This window comes from Pseudorasbora parva, chromosome 16 (assembly GCF_024679245.1).
Source record: "Pseudorasbora parva isolate DD20220531a chromosome 16, ASM2467924v1, whole genome shotgun sequence".
Taxonomy (NCBI): Eukaryota; Metazoa; Chordata; class Actinopteri; order Cypriniformes; family Gobionidae; genus Pseudorasbora; species Pseudorasbora parva.
The window spans coordinates 40,649,968-40,675,340 of record NC_090187.1 but is presented as its reverse complement, the minus strand read 5'-3'; the positions used below and the strand labels follow the sequence as shown (position 1 = coordinate 40,675,340).

General features: G+C 40.7%; 1 protein-coding gene across 2 annotated transcripts in view; it reads right to left on the bottom strand.

The window, feature by feature from the left end:
- Positions 1–19,545: 19,545 nt before the first annotated feature.
- yap1 (Yes1 associated transcriptional regulator) overlaps positions 19,546–25,373 on the bottom strand; it is a 46,225-nt gene continuing 40,397 nt past the window's right edge. For both annotated transcript variants that reach the window (XM_067419026.1, XM_067419027.1), the window contains 2 exons: positions 22,151–22,263; positions 19,546–22,062 (listed from right to left, as the gene is read on the bottom strand). In XM_067419026.1, coding sequence (XP_067275127.1) covers positions 21,824–22,062; positions 22,151–22,263 — 352 coding nt within the window. In that variant the 3' untranslated portion in view covers positions 19,546–21,823. The remainder of the gene's footprint in view (positions 22,063–22,150; positions 22,264–25,373) is intronic.

Sequence of the window (25,373 nt, the reverse complement as noted above, 5' to 3'; positions counted from 1 at the left end):
TATGGTTTACTCATAAAAACGCTGATGGTACCCCTTACGGTTTTACTCATAAAATGCTGATGATACCCCTTATGGTTTTACTCATAGAATGCTGATGGTACCCCTTATGGTTTTACTCAAAAAAACGCTGATGGTACCCCTTATTGTTTTACTCATAAAAACGCTGATGGTACCCCTTATGGTTTTACTCATAGAATGCTGATGGTTCCCCTTATGGTTTTACTCATAAAAACGCTGATGGTACCCCTTATGGTTTTACTCATAGAATGCTGATGGTTCCCCTTATGGTTTTACTCATAAAAACGCTGATGGTACCCTCTTCCGGTTTTACTCATAAAAACGCTGATGGTACCCCTTATAGTTTTACTCATGAAAACGCTGATGGTACCCCTTATGGTTTTACTCACTGTTATGTTACGGGCTCTGTGTAAATTTTCTTGTTTGTAGCCTCTAGGTGGCCTTGTGTGGGGTAATTCCCTATTAACGGAATTCCGTGACCTCATCCGGGATTCCGGATATAAGCCGTCGGTCGGGACAATGGCGGGCGTCTCATCCTCTCTCCATCTACGTCCCATCGTCTCTCGACGCCGCTCCCGTTTCACCTTGAGAGCTTCGCCTTTCTGTTATATTCTAGTTTAGTTGTGTTTATGTTGGTCTTTGGAATAGTTTTGTATTAATTGTTATTTGTTACTTTTCTTATTTTGGTAACTGGTAGTGTTTTTTTTTTGTTTAATAGTTCACGTTTTGTTATTTAGTTAGAATAGCGAGGGAAGCAGATGCCCGGAAGACTCACCTGTTCTTTTATCGCGAGCCAGGTAAGAACTGCTGGTAAGAACAGGTGTAGGCAGGGGTCTGTTTCCTTAGCTGCGCTACCAGCTTACTATGGTTTATTTATTTCTGTTTGTTGAGCCATGTTTTGTTGATACAGGTTGTATTCACTTATTTTTGTTGATCAGTAAATGTAGGCGCTTGGGCGTCTTAAACCGTGATCTCGTGTCTGTGGGTTATTTATATGTTCGGTCCATTTCCTTTAATTGTTTGCTAACAATAACGAGCTATTTCTTGGTGATGGGCCGTAACATATTTGGGGGCTCGTCCGGGATTTGAACGATCTGAAAAGATCTAAAAGATCCTGATAGTGCTTTGTTTTCGCGCAGCTTCGTTTGATCGTTGATCTGCCTGCGCGCTTTGAATTCGTTACTTAGTAACTTCATAATCACAGATACTTGATTTGTTTTGGCTCGTGTGGTACTCTTTATTTTTATTTTTTTTCTCTAATCCTATTAGACGTTAATCGATATCATGTTTGATTTAACGAAATTTATTGCGGATCCGACGCGAAGTGAGTTGGTTCAGATCAATAGAGTAGACCTTATGAAAATTGCTGCTCATTATGGGGTCAGTTTTCGTAGTACTATGTCTAAACGTGAACTGCAACTCTTGCTTGCTGATTCGTTATATAATCAGGGCGTCTTTGGTGAAGAGGAAAAATTGACAGAGAATCCTGAATTGGCTGAGGTTAGTTCAGGAGATCTTGCATTGCAGATTAAAAAACTTGAACTGCAAGCTGAAGAGCACGACAGAGTTTTGTTAAAAGAGAGAGAAGAATGGGAACGTGAGAGAGAGAGACAAAGAGAGCGTGAGAGACATGAATTAGAGCTGAAAAAGCTTGAAATGGAACAGGCTTGTCGACTTAAAGAACTTGAGTTAAAAGCTCGTGAGAGGGGAGTAACAGATGTTCCCGTTTTTGACGTGAGTCGTAACATTCGCATTGTTCCTCCTTTCCGAGAACAAGAGGTAGACAAGTTTTTTGCTCTTTTTGAACGTGTTGCCACGAACATGAAATGGCCGCAAACATTTTGGCCCATGTTACTCCAGTGTGTTTTTGTGGGTAAAGCTCAGGAAGCTTATTCTTCTTTGTCAGTCGAAGAGTCTCTGGAATACGAACACGTAAAGGCAGCTGTTCTTAGGGTCTATGAATTAGTCCCTGAGGCATATCGCCAGAAGTTTCGCAATCATCGAAAAACTGACGAGACTTACGTTGAATTCGTTCGTGAGAAGGAATCATTGTTTGATCGTTGGTGTTCATCGATGAAAGTGAAAACTTTTGAAGAGCTCCGCGAACTGATTCTTTTAGAAGAATTTAAGAACTGCCTACCAGAACGCGTTGCCACGTACATCAATGAGCAGAAAGTTCTAAAAAGTTACGCTGCTGCTGCATTAGCGGATGAGTATGTGCTTACACATAAGAACGTGTTTAGTTTAGCACCGAAATCTCCATCTGTTAGCAACAGTTTTAGATCGTTTAAACGTAACTTTGATCGCGCTCCGCCTGCTGAAACAGTGGCGGAGAAGTCTTCGTCCTCACCTGTCTGTTTTTATTGCAGGAAACGTGGGCATATTATTTCTGAGTGCGCTGTGCTCAAAAAGAAAAATGTCCCTAAACCTGTAGGTTTATTGATGACGTCCTCGCCTCAGTTAGAAGGACTGGAGTTGTCGGCTTCTCAAGCTGACATGTGTAAAGATCAGGGGTATGTGCCGTTCTTAATGGACGGATTTGTGTCTTTGGCAGGTGACGTTAGCTCGCGTAAATCTGTCAGGATGCTTCGTGATACCGGTGCTGCACAGAGTTTTATTCTAGAAGGAATATTGCCCTTATCTAGTGAAAGCTCTATCGGCTCCAGTGTCTTGGTGCAGGGTTTTGAAATGGGCTTTGTGAACGTGCCTTTGCACGAAATTGAAATCGAGTCTTCCCTTGTTGTTGGCCGTGTTATTGTTGGTGTACGACCATGTCTTCCCGTTCGAGATGTCACGTTTATTTTAGGGAATGACTTAGCGGGAGGAAAAGTTTTTGCCAGCCCGGAGGTAACAGATGTTCCTCTTCCTTGCTGTTCTCCTGATGAGTTGGCTCAGAAATACCCTGAGGTATTTCCATCGTGTGCTGTTACTCGCGCTATGACACAGAGACTTACAGATAAAACACTTGGCAAGTCCGAAGGTGAGTGGGATTTAGATTTGAACGATACGTTCCTCTCTAATTCTGATTTTCGTGACGTTGAGTGTTCACACTCTACTGACGGTTTAGGCATCGCCGTTTCTAAAGGAGATGAACATTTAATTGGGCTTGGTGAATTGTCTCTGTCACGCGAGCAGCTCATTGTTGAGCAGAGGAATGATAATAAACTGTCATCCCTCTTCGATTTTGTTGTTCCAGATGAGCAACTCGAGCATGTATCTCAAGGATACTTTGTAGAAGACGGTGTGCTTATGAGGAAATGGAGACCGTTAACTGCCTCTGCTGATGATGAGTGGCAAATCGTCAAGCAGGTGGTAGTTCCTTCCTCATATCGCTTAGAAATTTTGCGACTAGCGCACGATATTCCTTTTGCCGGTCATTTAGGAGTTAATAAAACCTACGATCGTGTACTCCGAAATTTTTTCTGGCCGGGCTTGAAAAATGATGTGGCAAATTATTGCCGAAGTTGTCACGTGTGTCAAAAGATTGGCAAACCAAACCAGAAAATTCCATCTGCCCCATTACATCCAATTCCAGCTGTTGGTGAACCGTTTGAGCGGGTGATGGTGGATTGTGTCGGTCCTTTGCCTCGTACAAAGTCGGGTAATCAGTATTTGCTCACCATCATGTGTACTTCAACCCGTTTTCCAGAGGCAATTCCTCTGCGGAAAATTACAGCACCCGTAATTGTGAAGTCTCTTATTAAGTTTTTCTCATTATTTGGTCTTCCACGTACTATTCAGTCAGATCAGGGTACGAATTTTATGTCACGCGTTTTTAAACAAGCTCTGGATCAGTTGCATATTAAACACTGCACATCAAGTTGTTACCACCCAGAAAGCCAGGGAGCTCTCGAAAGATTCCACCAGACTTTGAAATCGATGCTGCGTGCATTCTGTCTGGAATTTCAAAAAGACTGGGATGAGGGAGTACCTATGGTTATGTTTGCAGTGAGGGAGGTTGTGCAGGAGTCATTGGGTTTTAGTCCGGCTGAGCTGGTGTTCGGGCATACTGTCCGTGGCCCGTTGAAACTGATCAAAGATCATTGGACTAGTGACGTGAGTCCAATTAACATTCTTGATTATGTCTCTGAGTTTCGTTTTAAATTGCACCGTGCATGTGAGTTGGCCAAACAGAATTTGAAGACCTCACAACGACAAATGAAAGAACGTTTTGATCGTGGTGCTAAGTGTCGTAGTTTTGTCCCTGGTGACAAGGTGCTAGTGTTGATGCCAACCCCTGGGTCTGCCCTACAAGCTCGCTACTATGGTCCTTACCATGTGAAAGAGAAGGTGAGTGAGCTTGACTATGTGATTGCAACATCTGATCGAAGGAAGAAGTCTCGTTTGTGTCACATTAACATGTTAAAGCCGTACATAGAGAGACCTCCAGATTCGTCTGGAAAGTCGGCTGTGTTAATTGTTGCATCCACAGATTCTTCAGTGACCCAAGGGCATGCGCTGTCCAGTGCTGAACCTTTGACCCGTCCATTGTGTTCTGTTGCTGATGTTCCATCTACTCTAGAAGATGACATTGAGTTTCCTTCTACAGAACTGGTGGCGGGAAGGTTGAATAATTCTAAGATAATTCAGCACCTTGACTCGTATCTCTCACATTTAATTGCTGTTGAACGAGATGACATGACTAAAATCATTCGGACGTACGGTAATTTATTTTCTGATGTTCCTTCTCGTACTACTTTGATCGAACATGATATTGATGTTGGTAATTCGTTACCAATTAAACAACATGCGTATCGTGTAAGTCCTGAGAAGAGAACCCAGTTGCAGAAAGAGGTGGCCTTCATGCTTGAAAATAACATCGCAGAGCCAAGCTTTAGTCCCTGGAGCTCACCCTGTTTGCTGGTAAAAAAATCTGATGGTACGTTTCGTTTTTGTACTGATTTTAGACGCGTTAATTCGGTAACGAAACCAGACAGTTATCCATTACCTCGTATGGAGGACTGTGTGGATCGTGTTGGAAATGCTGCTTTTGTAACGAAGATCGATCTGCTCAAGGGTTACTGGCAGGTGCCTTTGTCAGAGCGCGCAAAAGAAATAAGTGCATTCGTAACACCAGATTATTTTCTGCATTACACCGTAATGGCTTTTGGATTGCGAAATGCCCCGGCAACCTTTCAGAGGTTAGTCAATCGTGTCATCGAAGGCATGCGCAATGTAGAAGCGTATTTGGATGATCTGGTTATTTACAGCGCGTCTTGGTCTGAACATCTAGAACAAATTGAGAACTTGTTCAGTCGTCTATCTCGTGCTAACCTTACGGTTAACTTGGCGAAATGTGAATTCGGCCGAGCAACCGTAACCTATTTAGGTAAGATTGTTGGTGGGGGACAAGTTCGACCGGTCGAATCTAAGGTTGAAGCCATTACTAATTTTCCTGTGCCCAAAACGCGCCGCGACCTTCGTCGTTTCTTAGGCATGGTTGGGTATTACAGAAATTTTTGCAAGAATTTTTCTGCGGTTGCTTCGCCTTTGACTGATTTACTCAGCCCTAAAGTACCATTTCAATGGTCTAACGAGTGTCAGATGAGTTTTGAAAGAGTCAAAGCTCTTCTGATTAATTCCCCTGTTTTGTCTGCTCCTGATTTTTCCACTCCGTTTTGTCTTGCTGTTGATGCAAGTGACACAGGTGCTGGAGCTGTATTGCTTCAACGAGATCAAGATGGTGTTGAACATCCTGTTTGCTATTTCTCGCGCAAATTTAATAAACATCAGCGATGTTACTCCACTATTGAAAAGGAAGCGCTCGCCCTGATCCTTGCCATTCAACATTTCGATGTTTATATTGGTTCCGTTTCACATCCCTTAATTGTCTACACAGATCACAACCCTCTCGTTTTTTTGAGTCGAATGAAAAATAACAACCAACGGTTGATGCGTTGGAGTTTGTTTTTACAGACTTTTGAAGTGGACATTCGGCACATTCGTGGTAAGGATAACATCATTGCTGACGCTTTATCACGTGTTTGAATAAATTGTAGTTGTATGAGGTAAGATCGTTTATTTCATATACTTTTTTAATTCCTACAATTTATTCACTTAAGGGGGAGGGTGTTATGTTACGGGCTCTGTGTAAATTTTCTTGTTTGTAGCCTCTAGGTGGCCTTGTGTGGGGTAATTCCCTATTAACGGAATTCCGTGACCTCATCCGGGATTCCGGATATAAGCCGTCGGTCGGGACAATGGCGGGCGTCTCATCCTCTCTCCATCTACGTCCCATCGTCTCTCGACGCCGCTCCCGTTTCACCTTGAGAGCTTCGCCTTTCTGTTATATTCTAGTTTAGTTGTGTTTATGTTGGTCTTTGGAATAGTTTTGTATTAATTGTTATTTGTTACTTTTCTTATTTTGGTAACTGGTAGTGTTTTTTTTTTGTTTAATAGTTCACGTTTTGTTATTTAGTTAGAATAGCGAGGGAAGCAGATGCCCGGAAGACTCACCTGTTCTTTTATCGCGAGCCAGGTAAGAACTGCTGGTAAGAACAGGTGTAGGCAGGGGTCTGTTTCCTTAGCTGCGCTACCAGCTTACTATGGTTTATTTATTTCTGTTTGTTGAGCCATGTTTTGTTGATACAGGTTGTATTCACTTATTTTTGTTGATCAGTAAATGTAGGCGCTTGGGCGTCTTAAACCGTGATCTCGTGTCTGTGGGTTATTTATATGTTCGGTCCATTTCCTTTAATTGTTTGCTAACAATAACGAGCTATTTCTTGGTGATGGGCCGTAACACTCACAAAAACGCTGATGGTACCCCTTATGGTTTTACTCACAAAAACGCTGATGGTACCCCTTATGGTTTTACTCATAAAAACGCTGATGGTACCCCTTATGGTTTTACTCATAAAAACGCTGATGGTACCCCTTATGGTTTTACTCTTAAAATGCTGATGGTACCCCTTATGGTTTTACTCATAAAAACGTTGATGGTACCCCTTATTGTTCTACTCATAAAAACGCTGATGGTACTCCTTATGGTTTTACTCATGAAAACGCTGATGGTACCCCTTATGGTTTTACTCATAAAAACGCTGATGGTACCCCTTACGGTTTTACTCATAAAAACGCTGATGGTACCCCTTACGGTTTTACTCATAAAAACGCTGATGGTACCCCTTATGGTTTTACTCATAAAAACGCTGATGGTACCCCTTATGGTTTTACTCATAAAAACGCTGATGTTACCCCTTACGGTTTTATTCATGAAACGCTGATGGTACCCCTTATGGTTCTACTAATAAAACACTGATGGTACCCCTTATGGTTTTACTCATAAAAACGCTGATGGTACCCCTTATGGTTTTACTCATAAAAATGCTGATGGTACCCCTTATGGTTCTACTAATAAAACACTGATGGTACCCCTTATGGTTTTACTCATAAAAACGCTGATGGTACTCCTTATGGTTTTACTCTTAAAATGCTGATGGTACCCCTTATGGTTTTACTCATAAAAACGCTGATGGTACCCCTTATGGTTTTACTCATAAAAACGCTGATGGTACCCCTTATGGTTTTACTCATGAAAACGCTGATGGTACCCCTTATGGTTTTACTCATAAAAACGCTGATGGTACCCCTTATGGTTCTACTCATAAAAACGCTGATGGTACCCCTTATGGTTTTACTCATAAAACGCTGATGGTACCCCTTATGGTTTTACTCATAAAAACGCTGATGGTACCCCTTATGGTTTTACTCATAAAACGCTGATGGTACCCCTTATGGTTTTACTCATAAAACGCTGATGGTACCCCTTATGGTTTTACTCATAAAAACGCTGATGGTACCCCTTATGGTTCTACTCATAAAAACGCTGATGGTACCCCTTATGGTTTTACTCATAAAACGCTGATGGTACCCCTTATGGTTTTACTCATAAAAACGCTGATGGTACCCCTTATGGTTTTACTCATAAAACGCTGATGGTACCCCTTATGGTTTTACTCATAAAAACGCTAATGGTACCCCTTACGGTTTTACTCATAAAAACGCTGATGGTACCCCTTATGGTTTTACTCTTAAAATGCTGATGGTACCCCCTATGGTTTTACTCATAAAAACGTTGATGGTACCCCTTATGGTTCTACTCATAAAAACGCTGATGGTACCCCTTACGGTTTTACTCATAAAAACGCTGATGGTACCCCTTACGGTTTTACTCATAAAAACGCTGATGTTACCCCTTACGGTTTTACTCTTAAAACGCTGATGGTACCCCTTATGGTTTTACTCATAAAAACGCTGATGGTACCCCTTATGGTTTTACTCATAAAAACGCTGATGGTACCCCTTACGGGTTTACTCATAAAAACACTGATGGTACCCCTTATGGTTTTACTCATAAAAACGCTGATGGTACCCCTTATGGTTTTACTCTTAAAATGCTGATGGTACTTATGGTTTTACTCATGAAAACGTTGATGGTACCCCTTATGGTTCTACTCATAAAAACGCTGATGGTACCCCTTATGGATCTACTCATAAAAACGCTGATGGTACCCCTTATGGTTTTACTCATAAAAACGCTGATGGTACCCCTTATGGTTTTACTCATAAAAATGCTGATGGTACCCCTTATGGTTTTACTCATAAAAACGCTGATGTTACCCCTTACGTTTTTACTCACAAAAACGCTAATGGTACCCCTTATGGTTTTACTCTTAAAATGCTGATGGTACCCCTTATGGTTCTACTCATAAAAACGCTGATGGTACCCCTTATGGTTTTACTCATAAAAACGCTGATGGTACTCCTTATGGTTTTACTCATGAAAACGCTGATGGTACCCCTTATGGTTCTACTCATAAAAACACTGATGGTACCCGTTATGGTTTTACTCATAAAAACACTGATGGTACCCCTTATGATTTTACTCATAAAAACGCTGATTTTACCCCTTACGGTTTTACTCATAAAAACGCCGATGGTACCCCTTACGGTTTTACTCATAAAAACGCTGATAGTACCCCTTATGGTTTTACTTTTAAAACCCTGATGGTACCCCTTATGGTTTTACTCATAAAAACGCTGATAGTACCCCTTACGGTTTTACTCATAAAAACGCTGATGATACCCCTTATGGTTTTACTCATAAAAACGCTGATGGTACCCCTTATGGTTTTACTCATAAAAACACTGATGGTACCCCTTATGGTTTTACTCATTAAAAATCGCTGATGGTACCCCTTATGGTTTTACTCATGAAAACGCTGATGGTACCATGGTTTTACTTATAAATATGCTGATGGTATCCCTTATGGTTTTACTCATAAAACGCTATTGGTACCCCTTATGGTTTTACTCATAAAAACGCTGATGGTACCCCTTACGGTTTTACTCATGAAAACACTGATGGTACCCCTTATGGTTTTACTCATAAAAACGCTGATGGTACCCCTTACGGTTTTACTCATGAAAACGCTGATGGTACCCCTTACGGTTTTACTCATGAAAACACTGATGGTACCCCTTATGGTTTTACTCATGAAAACGCTGATGGTACCCCTTATGGTTTTACTCCTAAAAACGCTGATGGTACCTGTGGCAAGCAGCGAGGCGAGTGACCGTGAGAGCGGGCCGGTGGCGAGTAATAATAAGCGCCAGCTGCACGACACAACGGTCTCGTCTCACCACAGCGGAGTGACGGGAGTATAAAAGGAGGAGCAAAGACAGTGGAAGACGAGAGAGGACCAGGCCTGGACTTTACGGTGAGATTTGTTTATGGTTTGTTATGTGTGTGCAGGCAGTTGTCTGTGAGGGGCTGCCCGCGGTTTACTTTCGTTTTGTTTATTTTGATTAAAGTTGTTGAACGTTCGCCAGATCCCGCCTCCTTCCTTCCCATCTAAGAACCTTATTACAGTACCACTTATGGTTTAACTCATAAAAACGCTGATGGTACCCCTCATAGTTTTACTCATAAAATGCTGATGGTACCCCTTATGGTTTTACTGATAAAAACGCTGATGGTACCCCTTATGGTTTTACTCATTAAAAATCGCTGATGGTACCCCTTATGGTTTTACTCATAAAAACGCTGATAGTACCCCTTACGGTTTTACTCATAAAAACGCTGATAGTACCCCTTACGGTTTTACTCATAAAAACGCTGATGGTACCCCTTATGGTTTTACTCATAAAAACGCTGATGGTACCCCTTATGGTTTTACTCATAAAAACGCTGATGGTACCCCTTATGGTTTTACTGATAAAAACGCTGATGGTACCCCTTATGGTTTTACTCATTAAAAATCGCTGATGGTACCCCTTATGGTTTTACTCATGAAAACGCTGATGGTACCCCTTATGGTTCTACTCATAAAAACGCTGATGGTACCCCTTACGGTTTTACTCATAAAAACGCTGATGGTACCCCTTATGGTTTTACTCATAAAAACGCTGATGGTACCCCTTATGGTTCTACTCATAAAAACGCTGATGGTACCCCTTATGGTTTTACTCATAAAAACGCTGATAGTACCCCTTACGGTTTTACTCATAAAAACGCTGATGGTACCCCTTATGGTTTTACTCATAAAAACGCTGATGGTACCCCTTACGGTTTTACTCATAAAATGCTGATGGTAACCCTTATGGTTTTACTCATAAAACGCTGATGGTACCCCTTATGGTTTTACTCATAAAAACGCTGATGGTACCCCTTATGGTTTTACTCATAAAAACGCTGATAGTACCCCTTATGGTTTTACTCATAAAAACGCTGATGGTACCCCTTATGGTTTTACTCATAAAAACGCTGATGGTACCCCTTATGGTTTTACTCATAAAAACGCTGATAGTACCCCTTATGGTTTTACTCATAAAATGCTGATGGTACCCCTTATGGTTTTACTCATAAAACGCTGATGGTACCCCTTATGGTTTTACTCATAAAATGCTGATGGTACCCCTTACGGTTTTACTCATAAAATGCTGATGGTACCCCTTATGGTTTACTCATAAAAACGCTGATGGTACCCCTTACGGTTTTACTCATAAAATGCTGATGATACCCCTTATGGTTTTACTCATAAAACTCTGATGGTACCCCTTATGGTTTTACTCAAAAAAACGCTGATGGTACCCCTTATTGTTTTACTCATAAAAACGCTGATGGTACCCCTTATGGTTTTACTCATAGAATGCTGATGGTTCCCCTTATGGTTTTACTCATAAAAACGCTGATGGTACCCCTTATGGTTTTACTCATAGAATGCTGATGGTTCCCCTTATGGTTTTACTCATAAAAACGCTGATGGTACCCTCTTCCGGTTTTACTCATAAAAACGCTGATGGTACCCCTTATAGTTTTACTCATGAAAACGCTGATGGTACCCCTTATGGTTTTACTCACAAAAACGCTGATGGTACCCCTTATGGTTTTACTCACAAAAACGCTGATGGTACCCCTTATGGTTTTACTCATAAAAACGCTGATGGTACCCCTTATGGTTTTACTCATAAAAACGCTGATGGTACCCCTTATGGTTTTACTCATAAAAACGTTGATGGTACCCCTTATTGTTCTACTCATAAAAACGCTGATGGTACTCCTTATGGTTTTACTCATGAAAACGCTGATGGTACCCCTTATGGTTTTACTCATAAAAACGCTGATGGTACCCCTTACGGTTTTACTCATAAAAACGCTGATGGTACCCCTTACGGTTTTACTCATAAAAACGCTGATGGTACCCCTTATGGTTTTACTCATAAAAACGCTGATGGTACCCCTTATGGTTTTACTCATAAAAACGCTGATGTTACCCCTTACGGTTTTATTCATGAAACGCTGATGGTACCCCTTATGGTTCTACTAATAAAACACTGATGGTACCCCTTATGGTTTTACTCATAAAAACGCTGATGGTACCCCTTATGGTTTTACTCATAAAAATGCTGATGGTACCCCTTATGGTTCTACTAATAAAACACTGATGGTTCCCCTTATGGTTTTACTCATAAAAACGCTGATGGTACTCCTTATGGTTTTACTCTTAAAATGCTGATGGTACCCCTTATGGTTTTACTCATAAAAACGCTGATGGTACCCCTTATGGTTTTACTCATAAAAACGCTGATGGTACCCCTTATGGTTTTACTCATGAAAACGCTGATGGTACCCCTTATGGTTTTACTCATAAAAACGCTGATGGTACCCCTTATGGTTCTACTCATAAAAACGCTGATGGTACCCCTTATGGTTTTACTCATAAAACGCTGATGGTACCCCTTATGGTTTTACTCATAAAAACGCTGATGGTACCCCTTATGGTTTTACTCATAAAACGCTGATGGTACCCCTTATGGTTTTACTCATAAAACGCTGATGGTACCCCTTATGGTTTTACTCATAAAAACGCTGATGGTACCCCTTATGGTTCTACTCATAAAAACGCTGATGGTACCCCTTATGGTTTTACTCATAAAACGCTGATGGTACCCCTTATGGTTTTACTCATAAAAACGCTGATGGTACCCCTTATGGTTTTACTCATAAAACGCTGATGGTACCCCTTATGGTTTTACTCATAAAAACGCTAATGGTACCCCTTACGGTTTTACTCATAAAAACGCTGATGGTACCCCTTATGGTTTTACTCTTAAAATGCTGATGGTACCCCCTATGGTTTTACTCATAAAAACGTTGATGGTACCCCTTATGGTTCTACTCATAAAAACGCTGATGGTACCCCTTATGGTTCTACTCATAAAAACGCTGATGGTACCCCTTATGGTTTTACTCATAAAACGCTGATGGTACCCCTTATGGTTTTACTCATAGAATGCTGATGGTTCCCCTTATGGTTTTACTCATAAAAACGCTGATGGTACCCTCTTCCGGTTTTACTCATAAAAACGCTGATGGTACCCCTTATAGTTTTACTCATGAAAACGCTGATGGTACCCCTTATGGTTTTACTCACAAAAACGCTGATGGTACCCCTTATGGTTTTACTCACAAAAACGCTGATGGTACCCCTTATGGTTTTACTCACAAAAACGCTGATGGTACCCCTTATGGTTTTACTCACAAAAACGCTGATGGTACCCCTTATGGTTTTACTCATAAAAACGCTGATGGTACCCCTTATGGTTTTACTCATAAAAACGCTGATGGTACCCCTTATGGTTTTACTCATAAAAACACTGATGGTACCCCTTATGGTTTTACTCATAAAAACGCTGATGGTACCCCCTTATGGTTTTACTCATAAAAACGCTGATGGTACCCCTTATGGTTTTACTCATAAAAACGCTGATGGTACCCCTTATGGTTTTACTCATAAAAACGCTGATGGTACCCCTTATGGTTCTACTCATAAAAACGCTGATGGTACCCCTTATGGTTCTACTCATAAAAACGCTGATGGTACCCCTTATGGTTTTACTCATAAAAACGCTGATGGTACCCCTTATGGTTCTACTCATAAAAACGCTGATGGTACCCCTTATGGTTCTACTCATAAAAACGCTGATGGTACCCCTTATGGTTCTACTCATAAAAACGCTGATGGTACTCCTTATGGTTTTACTCATAAAACGCTGATGGTACCCCTTATGGTTCTACTCATAAAAACGCTGATGGTACCCCTTATGGTTCTACTCATAAAAACGCTGATGGTACCCCTTATGGTTCTACTCATAAAAACGCTGATGGTACCCCTTATGGTTTTACTCATAAAACGCTGATGGTACCCCTTATGGTTTTACTCATAAAACGCTGATGGTACCCCTTATGGTTTTACTCATAAAACGCTGATGGTACCCCTTATGGTTTTACTCATAAAACGCTGATGGTACCCCTTACGGTTTTACTCTTAAAATGCTGATGGTACCCCTTATGGTTTTACTCATAAAAACGTTGATGGTACCCCTTATGGTTCTACTCATAAAAACGCTGATGGTACTCCTTATGGTTTTACTCATGAAAACGCTGATGGTACCCCTTATGGTTTTACTCATAAAAACGCTGATGGTACCCTCTTCCGGTTTTACTCATAAAAACGCTGATGGTACCCTCTTCCGGTTTTACTCATAAAAACACAGATGGTACCCCTTATAGTTTTACTCATGAAAACGCTGATGGTACCCCTTATGGTTTTACTCATGAAAACGCTGATGGTACCCCTTATGGTTTTACTCATAAAAACGCTGATGGTACCCCTTATGGTTTTACTCATAAAAACGTTGATGGTACCCCTTATGGTTCTACTCATAAAAACGCTGATGGTACCCCTTATGGTTTTACTCATAAAAACGCTGATGGTACCCCTTATGGTTTTACTCATAAAAACGTTGATGGTACCCCTTATGGTTCTACTCATTAAAACGCTGATGGTACCCCTTATGGTTCTACTCATAAAAACGCTGATGGTACTCCTTATGGTTTTACTCATGAAAACGCTGATGGTACCCCTTACGTTTTTACTCATAAAAACGCTGATGGTACCCCTTATGGTTTTACTCATAAAAACGCTGATGGTACCCCTTATGGTTTTACTCATAAAAACGTTGATGGTACCCCTTATGGTTCTACTCATAAAAACGCTGATGGTACCCCTTATGGTTCTACTCATAAAAACGCTGATGGTACTCCTTATGGTTTTACTCATGAAAACGCTGATGGTACCCCTTACGTTTTTACTCATAAAAACGCTGATGGTACCCCTTATGGTTTTACTCATAAAAACGTTGATGGTACCCCTTATGGTTCTACTCATAAAAACGCTGATGGTACCCCTTATGGTTTTACTCATAAAAACGCTGATGGTACCCCTTATGGTTTTACTCTTAAAACGCTGATGGTACCCCTTATGGTTTTACTCATAAAAACGCTGATGGTAACCCCTTATGGTTCTACTAATAAAACACTGATGGTACCCCTTACAGTTTTACTCATGAAAACACTGATGGTATCCCTTACGGTTTTACTCATAAAAACGCTGATGGTACCCCTTTCGGTCCTACTCATAAAAACGCTGATGGTACCCCTTACGGTTTTACTCCATAAGGGGTACCATCAGCGTTTTTATGAGTAAAACCATAAGGGGTACCATCAGCGTTTTTATGAGTAGAACCATAAGGGGTACCATCAACGTTTTTATGAGTAAAACCGTAAGGGGTACCATCAGCGTTTTTATGAGTAAAACCGTAAGGGGTACCATCAGCGTTTTTATGAGTAAAACCGTAAGGGGTACCATCAGCGTTTTTATGAGTAAAACCGTAAGGGGTACTATCAGCGTTTTTATGAGTAAAACCATAAGGGGTACCATCAGCGTTTTTATGAGTAAAACCATAAGGGGTACCATCAGCGTTTTATGAGTAAAACCATAAGGGGTACCATCAGCGTTTTTATGAGTAAAACCGTAAGGGGTACCATCAGCGTTTTTATGAGTAAAACCGTAAGGGGTACCATCAGCGTTTTTATGAGTAAAACCGTAAGGGGTACTATCAGCGTTTTTATGAGTAAAACCGTAAGGGGTACCATCAGCGTTTTTATGAGTAAAACCGTAAGGGGTACCATCAGCGTTTTTATGAGTAAAACCGTAAGGGGTACCATCAGCGTTTTTATGAGTAAAACCGTAAGGGGTACCATCAGCGTTTTTATGAGTAAAACCGTAAGGGGTACCATCAGCGTTTTTATGAGTAAAACCGTAAGGGGTACTATCAGCGTTTTTATGAGTAAAACCGTAAGGGGTACTATCAGCGTTTTTATGAGTAAAACCGTAAGGGGTACCATCAGCGTTTTTATGAGTAAAACCATAAGGGGTATCATCAGCGTTTTTATGAGTAAAACCATAAGGGGTACCATCAGCGTTTTATGAGTAAAACCATAAGGGGTACCATCAGTGTTTTTATGAGTAAAACCGTAAGGGGTAACATCAGCGTTTTTATGAGTAAAACCGTAAGGGGTACCATCAGCGTTTTTATGAGTAAAACCGTAAGGGGTACTATCAGCGTTTTTATGAGTAAAACCGTAAGGGGTACCATCAGTGTTTTTATGAGTAAAACCGTAAGGGGTACTATCAGCGTTTTTATGAGTAAAACCGTAAGGGGTACCATCAGTGTTTTTATGAGTAAAACCGTAAGGGGTACTATCAGCGTTTTTATGAGTAAAACCGTAAGGGGTACCATCAGTGTTTTTATGAGTAAAACCGTAAGGGGTACTATCAGCGTTTTTATGAGTAAAACCGTAAGGGGTACCATCAGTGTTTTTATGAGTAAAACCGTAAGGGGTACCATCAGCGTTTTTATGAGTAAAACCGTAAGGGGTACTATCAGCGTTTTTATGAGTAAAACCGTAAGGGGTACCATCAGCGTTTTTATGAGTAAAACCGTAAGGGGTACCATCAGCGTTTTTATGAGTAAAACCGTAAGGGGTACCATCAGCGTTTTTATGAGTAAAACCGTAAGGGGTACCATCAGCGTTTTTATGAGTAAAACCGTAAGGGGTACCATCAGCGTTTTTATGAGTAAAACCGTAAGGGGTACCATCAGCGTTTTTATGAGTAAAACCATAAGGGGTACCATCAGCGTTTTTATGAGTAAAACCATAAGGGGTACCATCAGCGTTTTATGAGTAAAACCATAAGGGGTACCATCAGCCAATCACCAACCTTGATTCCTTTGAAAACTGCCAAATGACCCTAATGTATCACAACAAATATAACATGATATAATATCTACTACAAATCTACTATCTACAGTGACCTAAAAATATTTGCTCTTCTTTTTTTACATTTCATGTTCAGATTTGCATCTAAGGCACGTTTCTTCATTTAAAGACATTTCATTTATATATATATATATATATATATATATATATATATATATATATATATATATATATATATATATATATATATATATATATATATACACACACATATACAGTCTTGTTCAAAATAATAGCAGTACAATGTGACTAACCAGAATAATCAATGTTTTTAGTATATTTTTTATTGCTACGTGGCAAACAAGTTACCAGTAGGTTCAGTAGATTGTCTGAAAACAAACAAGACCCAGCATTCATGATATGCACGCTCTTAAGGCTGTGCAATTGGGCAATTAGTTGAAAGGGGTGTGTTCAAAAAAATAGCAGTGTCTACCTTTGACTGTACAAACTCAAAACTATTTTGTACAAACATTTTTTTTTTCTGGGATTTAGCAATCCTGTGAATCACTAAACTAATATTTAGTTGTATGACCACAGTTTTTTAAAACTGCTTGACATCTGTGTGGCATGGAGTCAACCAACTTGTGGCACCTCTCAGCTGTTATTCCACTCCATGATTCTTTAACAACATTCCACAATTCATTCACATTTCTTGGTTTTGCTTCAGAAACAGCATTTTTGATATCACCCCACAAGTTCTCAATTGGATTAAGGTCTGGAGATTGGGCTGGCCACTCCATAACATTCATTTTGTTGGTTTGGAACCAAGACTTTGCCCGTTTACTAGTGTGTTTTGGGTCATTGTCTTGTTGAAACAACCGTTTCAAGGGCATGTCCTCTTCAGCATAGGGCAACATGACCTCTTCAATTATTTTAACATATGCAAACTGATCCATGATCCCTGGTATGCGATAAATAGGCCCAACACCATAGTAGGAGAAACATGCCCATATCATGATGCTTGCACCTCCATGCTTCACTGTCTTCACTGTGTACTGTGGCTTGAATTCAGAGTTTGGGGGTCGTCTCACAAACTGCCTGTGGCCCTTGGACCCAAAAAGAACAATTTTACTCTCATCAGTCCACAAAATGTTCCTCCATTTCTCTTTAGGCCAGTTGATGTGTTCTTTGGCAAATTGTAACCTCTTCTGCACATGCCTTTTTTTTAACAGAGGGACTTTGCGGGGGATTCTTGAAAATAGATTAGCTTCACACAGACGTCTTCTAACTGTCACAGTACTTACAGGTAACTCCAGACTGTCTTTGATCATCCTGGAGGTGATCATTGGCTGAGCCTTTGCCATTCTGGTTATTCTTCTATCCATTTTGATGGTTGTCTTCCGTTTTCTTCCACGTCTCTCTGGTTTTGCTCTCCATTTTAAGGCATTGGAGATCATTTTAGCTGAACAGCCTATCATTTTTTGCACCTCTTTATAGGTTTTCCCCTCTCTAATCAACTTTTTAATCAAAGTACGCTGTTCTTCTGAACAATGTCTTGAACGACCCATTTTCCTCAGCTTTCAAATGCATGTTCAACAAGTGTTGGCTTCATCCTTAAATAGGGGCCACCTGATTCACACCTGTTTCTTCACAAAATTGATGACCTCAGTGATTGAATGCCACACTGCTATTTTTTTGAACACACCCCTTTCAACTAATTGCCCAATTGCACAGCCTTAAGAGCGTGCATATCATGAATGCTGGGTCTCATTTGTTTTCTGAGAATCTACTGAACCTACTGGTAACTTGTTTGCCACGTAGCAATAAAAAATATACTAAAAACCTTGATTATTCTGGTTAGTCACATTGTACTGCTATTATTTTGAACAAGACTGTACATACATGCATACATACATACATGTGATTGATAGTATTACATTGTTACATTTCATATCTCCTGATTATCTATCCATCTAACTAAACAACTTACCACAATGTCACAGGCTGGAGTACTCTTTTTTTAGTTCATTCTGCTGCAATTCAAAAAACCTAAAATGCAACCACAGGACTTTTCAACATGCTGATTTGTCTCAGGTGACCCTTTGCCAATACACATAGTACTTGGCTTGTGAGTGCACACGCATGCGTGTTAGTTATGCGGTCAAGTCCACCGATCGGACCACCGAGTAACAAAAAAAAGATTACATTCCAGTAAATCGCGGGTGGATGAGGGATAAATCATAGTGTGTCTTTGATAAAGACATTTTGCGAACCCTTTGGCCAAATCGTTACTTGTCATTTCTCCACATGGGAACTTTTCAAAACCGTTCCCCACGCATATGGGAGCCAAAGCTCGTTATGATATACAAAACTTTTATCCCACTTTTCACTGCAGCACGCCAATAGAAAACTATAATGTCAAGTGCTAGGCTCTAAACTACGATCAAAAATTACTTGTTTTTCTATGTACTACAAAACAATTACACAAACCTCAAAAGTTCACCTCAGACAACAGTATAAAAACCATTTAAAAAAGCCACTTTGTGACCCCTTTGACACCACGACTTGAACACTTTCTACTCTTGATTTAAGGCCTTTGTTTGTTTGGTGAATAACACTTAAGACCCACAGAAACCCCGGTAGCGCTGTGTAAAAGTGTGTGAACCCGTAAGTCTTTTTAAACACCCACAAGAGTCAAATTACTTGCTTTACCGTATTCTTGTATTAAAGTTGATGGTGCTCCTTTAGCATTTTTGAAACGTGACTATCATTTTCATGTGCGGTACAGACACTGATCCAATAAAGTGGTTCAGTCTAATGTCGCATGTTTCTACGATAAACGTCTAGCGATATTATACGCTCACAATGCATGAAAGTATCCCATTCAAGACAGTATCTACCAAAGTATATACTTTATTCCAGGCCAATTTTAAAGTAATATGTAAAGAGATATACTGTAACAGAACTTAAGGTTCTAAGGTACATGCACATACATTGATTTAAAAAAAACTAAACAAAAATAAACAAAACCATTAGATCATAATAAATGGATATAAATTCATTCTGGGTGCATTTCAAGAAATCTAAATACCAATCCATTAACTTGTGTGATTAGTACTACCGCTACAAAAAAAAACAAGTAAACGCTTACTATATATTCTGAACAGTTGCACACTAAGCAAGCATAAAATCATGTTTAAGTGACATACACATTTTAGTCAATGTTCTATAAACGTGCGATACCCACAAATCATAAAACGTTTTGTTGCATTGCTCTCACCAAAACACTGTTTTACCCCACTCGAGTCTGCCGTCAATACTATGTTTGCAAAAATAGATATTTCTCTTAACTTTTCTTTATTCTCTCTCACTCGCCACTTTCAACTTTCATCACTATGGCATAGTTTGCTGTATTTATTTGATCGTAAAATTTCACCGTACATTTTTTGCTTACTGAGCCAATCGAGTTATAGACCTTAACCCAAACAGACACGGAATACTCATAAAATGTCACCTTAAAATAAAAACTGTACAAAATGCATTTTACCGTACGGGCCAGTTATTGAGCTCTAGTTACGTAGTGTAAAAATAACCATATTGTAAACAAGAGGAAATATTGTAATGGGCAAGTTCCTGTAGCGTTCTTCTATAGTCAAATAATAATAACGGCGTAAACCTTCAGCGCTGACGTCGCGACCAAAGGTCAAATCTTGCTTCGTTACAAATCTCCTCACTTATCAATTAGACCTTTTAGCTTATGTTTTACATGTACATCAAAGCATAATAGATAATTTTTTTGTCATCCATTAAGAGAAAATCATCATCATCATTATTAGGAGGAAAAATTAAAAAAGTCTTTGGAAGCCTCGTCCAAGAAATCCTGACAGAAACGATAACTGATCGCTTCCGTTAAAGCCCGCTCTGCCGTTTGCATCCGAGTCGAATCCCGGCTAATCTACGGCGCTAACCCTCGAGACGTGCTCATCTAGCCGTCTGAACGTATCACGACCTTCCGTTTCCCATCTCGGCACCAAAACCGCATCGACTTAACCAGCGCGGACTCTACCAGGAGACGTCTGCCCATTGATCAAAATGGCCTCGATTGGCCTTTTTTCTCCCTTGCTTTTGGGTCAGACAATATATGTCACTAAAACGAGCGAGTGAGCAGGAAGAAATCGACTCGGATAATAAAATCGTAAGATGAAAATAGATATCGCCGACAAAACCGAAAGCTCTCCCCCCACGATCTAGTCGGTGTTACCCGCCGATCGTTTTGTTGTTCCAAGAGCAAAAACGGATCCGATTTGTTCTTTGATCACAAATGAATGCCATAACCGTCAAGAAACAAAACCAGGCTTAAATAAAAACGAGCACACAAAGAGGCTACGGTTCTTTAGAGATAGATAGGAAGAACAAACAAAACGAAACAAAAATCAACCCTAAGTAATCCCCACATAATATTTTTTTATAAAACCTTTGAAAGACATACTTTGATTAATGAAGCGAGTAAGTGAAAGAAAACCTTTTCAAATTTGATCTATGATCTCTAGTGTAAAAACGACAGGTTTTTGTTGTTGTCCGAAGGCACTTGATTACACAGTTTCTAGTGTGATATATGCTGGCACAGCCGAGCAGCAGGATTCGTTCAACCAAAGCCACGCGTCCAAACCTATCGATCCCGTCCGGAAAAACGCGTACGGACGCCCTCCTCGTAGCTTTTTGGTTTCTCGGGCTCGTTACCGCACGAGCGAAAAACGGTCGGGCGGGTCGATTTTAGGGGCTTGTCGCTCGCTCTCGAGGAACGCCAGAGCCCGTAGGCCCGGCGAGGAGTTCGTTCGCACGATCGCAAAAGAGAATCGGGCAAATGCTTGTCTGTTCATGGGCCAGCCTTGAGGATGCAGACGTGGAAAAAAAAACATGTAAGAAAATAATAATAATAATAATAATAATAAGACGAGCACAAAAGGACCAAAGGTTAAAATACCTCAGCTTTTAAAACCTATTCGGCCGAACGTAGAGAACGGAAGCTAGGAAGAGAAAACTGTTTCGTGTCCAGGAGGGTGAAATGTCTTTTCTTTTCTCAACTCAAAGCATCTACACATCCTTCACAGATTGGATCAGGCAGCGGTTCGGCGCGTCGGAAGAGAAGGCGTGGTAGTGCTGGCCTCGGGCGCTCTATAGCCAGGTCAGAAAGTTCTCCTTGTCGATCTTGGTAGCCGCCAGCACGGACTCCATGTCGTTGAGGATATCGGAGCTCAGGGCTTCCTGCAGGCTGGGCATCAGCTCCTCGCCCTCCACCGCCATGCTCTCGCCCTCCAGGGTGCCCAGGTCCACGTCCGTGCCCGGGATGGCGTCCAGGTAATCGGGGAACCGGCTCGGCTGCGTGACCATGGAGACGGGGCCGAGGGTGTCGCCTGAGAGCGAGACATTTGACTTAAAAATCTGACCGTATCATGCGTTTTTGCTTTCGTTCTGATTATTGTCCTCGTGATCGTCATGTACCTGTCTCCATCTCGTCCACGCTGTTGAGGAAGTCGTCCGGAGTGCGGGGGACGCTGTAACTGCTCATGCTCAGGCCGCTGTCCGTGCTCTCGTCTCTGGAGTGATACGTCCCGCTGCGGAGGAAAACACCGTTAATGATGGGACGCCCCCATTATAAGGACGAATGGAAATCGTGTGCATGTGTACATTGGGTGACGCTCCATTCTACAGTGTCCTTGTTACACTTGTACTTACTGTAGTAATAACTAAATTATGGGTAGCACCTTATGGTAACACTTAATTTTACAGTATCCTTGTTACACATTGTACACATGTAGTTACTATAATAATTACTATCAACTGTGCATAGCTACATGCAACTAGCCCTAAAACAAACACTACAGTAAGTACTAGGGCTGGGTATTGACACATTCCACAAATTGATTCATCACTTTATACTACATTAGCATACTAAATTAACTGATTTGTATAAAAACACTTGGTTTAAATAGTTATAAACTTATAATATTAACTTTACAATTACATAATCATTTCTACTCCAATTACCTTTTTTTTTATAGAAACATTTAAATGGTGGCTGTCATAAAAACTTGCCTGATTTATTCATACATACACATACATGGATTAAATATTGAAGAACATTAAAAATGACAATGAATAGCTCGTGTAATGTGGTGCATATAATACATAGTTTTCAGTCACGTGACTGTCGCGGGTGCCTTGGAGGGCAAAACCGCCATGGATCTCCATTAAACTGCAGCACAAACCTGTCAAATTTCCATCTTAAAATAAAAACATGTGTACAAGATACACGTTTTGGACACTATACAGCACCTGTTGCAGTATTTCAATTACTAAAAACAACAGGACGTTTTTAAAAGGCTTTACATGAAAAACACTATAGAGTTGCACCCACAAGGATTCAGTTAAGCAAAGTTTAACGCTAATGTAGGATTTGTTGATATGGGTTTTATTTTAAACATTTTAAACAGATTAATTATGCAGTAAAACCGTTATCTAGCTGATCAAGCAGACCGAGGATGAACGGACAACAACTTTTAAACCAGTAACAGTGATATTAAAAGATCAAATTCAGTTTACACCTTTTTGATGATGCATATAAAGGCAATGTTTTCTTTATAATGGGTTTCGATGGTGAAAACACCTTGCGAGAAACCTCGTGTCACACTAATATTCCGTGTTCATTTGCTTTCCTGTACAAAGTGTGCAATGTCAATAAGATGTATGTTGAATTTGATATTTTAACGTCACCGTCTTACTGCATTACTGCCAATGACTGGCGGCCAATAGAGGAGAGCCTTGTTTTGCCCTCCAGGTGGGCGTTCCTATGAGCGTGTGACGACACGTGAAAACTATGGATTAGCAAAAGGCTCCTCCCTACAGTTAATTTTTCTAGCAGACTAACAAGTTTATGGAGACTGGATATGGTTTTTCTGTGACGTAAGGTAAATGTGAGGTAAATGTGACGTTACATGACATTGTTTACCATTTTTTTTGCAGTTGAAACACTGATTGAGCTATTCTATGCTAGGGCTGGGAGATATGGCCAGAAAATCATATCTCGTTATTTTTTGGATGAATGATTTATATAGCGCTTTTCTAGACGCACAAAGCGCTTTACATATATAAAAGGGAGGAATCTCCTCAAACCACCACCAATGTGCAGCATTCACCTGGATGAGGTGACGGCTGCCATATTGCGCCAGAACGCTCACCACACACACACACACCAGCTGATTGGTGGAGAGGAGACAGAGTGATTAGGCCAATCATTATATGGGGATTATTAGGAGGCCATGATGGTTAAACTTGCATAGTTCTTGAATTAGACGAGTAGTAGTGTATGTAACAGTGTTATTAACTAAATAGTTTGTATTGTTATTTGTATGTGTATGTGGTGTTTACCGGTTGTGCTACCTGTGTGTTTACCTGGCTGTAAGACAAGTTTCCCTTAGGCCGGGGACACACTGCAAGCGTGTCGTGAGCGTCTCGGCTGCGTGGCGTGTCCGTTTTTGTTTCGGCTCCCATGTTAACCGGTTAGCGCTTGCATACTGCCTGCGTCAGCCGCGCGGCTCACGCGCGGTCCGAGCCGCGCGGAAAACGCGTGCATGCTTCAAATAGAAGAGACGCCTATTTTTTACGCGACACGCGAGCGTGTTGGAAGCGTTTCTAGGCAAAATAGCATAGGAAAATATGTTTATATGCCATTTTGACACGAATACATATTAATAAATGGCATTTTTTATGTTTGTAAGTCTTTAGGTTAACATAAATGCAGATATAGACCTACTTGGAATAATAAAAAACAACATAATTATCGATTTTGAAATATTAAACCTGTCAATACAGAACGAAATATTCTGTAGCCTATTTCAATTATATGAAATAGCATATGTGTCAATACCATATATATGTTTGGTCAATAGGCTACTCCCGACGTTGTCTTTGCTGTATCAATAGGCAATATATTTATATTTAACATGAAGTATAGGGCTTCCCAGCAGCAGCAGCGCCGCGTCAGACACACTTCTGGTGTGCAAAGACAGAGAAAATGCCAGGCAGCCGCCCCGCGGATGACACGCAGCAGAAACGCCACGCTTGCAGTGTGTCTCCGGCCTTAGGGGACAATAAACTGAAACTGAACTGAACTGAACTGGACAGAGGCCAATGGGCAAATTTGGCCAGGATGCCGAGGTTACACCCGTACTCTTTATCGAAGGACGTCCAGGGATTTTTCATTACCACAGACAGTCAGGACCTCATTTTAACGTCTCATCCAAAGGACGGTGCTCTTTGACAGTATAGTGTCCCCGTCGCTATACTGGGGTGTTAGGACCCACACAGACCACAGAGTGAGCGCCCCCTGCTGGCCTCAATAACACCTCTACCAGCAGAAACCTAGTTTTCCCAGTTGGTCTCCCATCCAGGTACCGACCAGCCTCAGCCCTGCTTAGCTTGAGTGTAAAACCAGTCTTGGGCTACAGGTTGATATGACTGCTGGCTGAATACTTTTATTTCACATCCTGCCCAAGGATGTCCTAAAAACAATGTTGATATTGAAGACTATAAACAAATGCGGTGAATGTTTAGGCTACGCAATATATTATGTGCAAATTGGGGGTTTACAATCTAAAAACTAAATTCATCAATTAGGATTTTGGTAAGTTGTTCTGCATATTTTAACACATTTTCAGATGCTCAT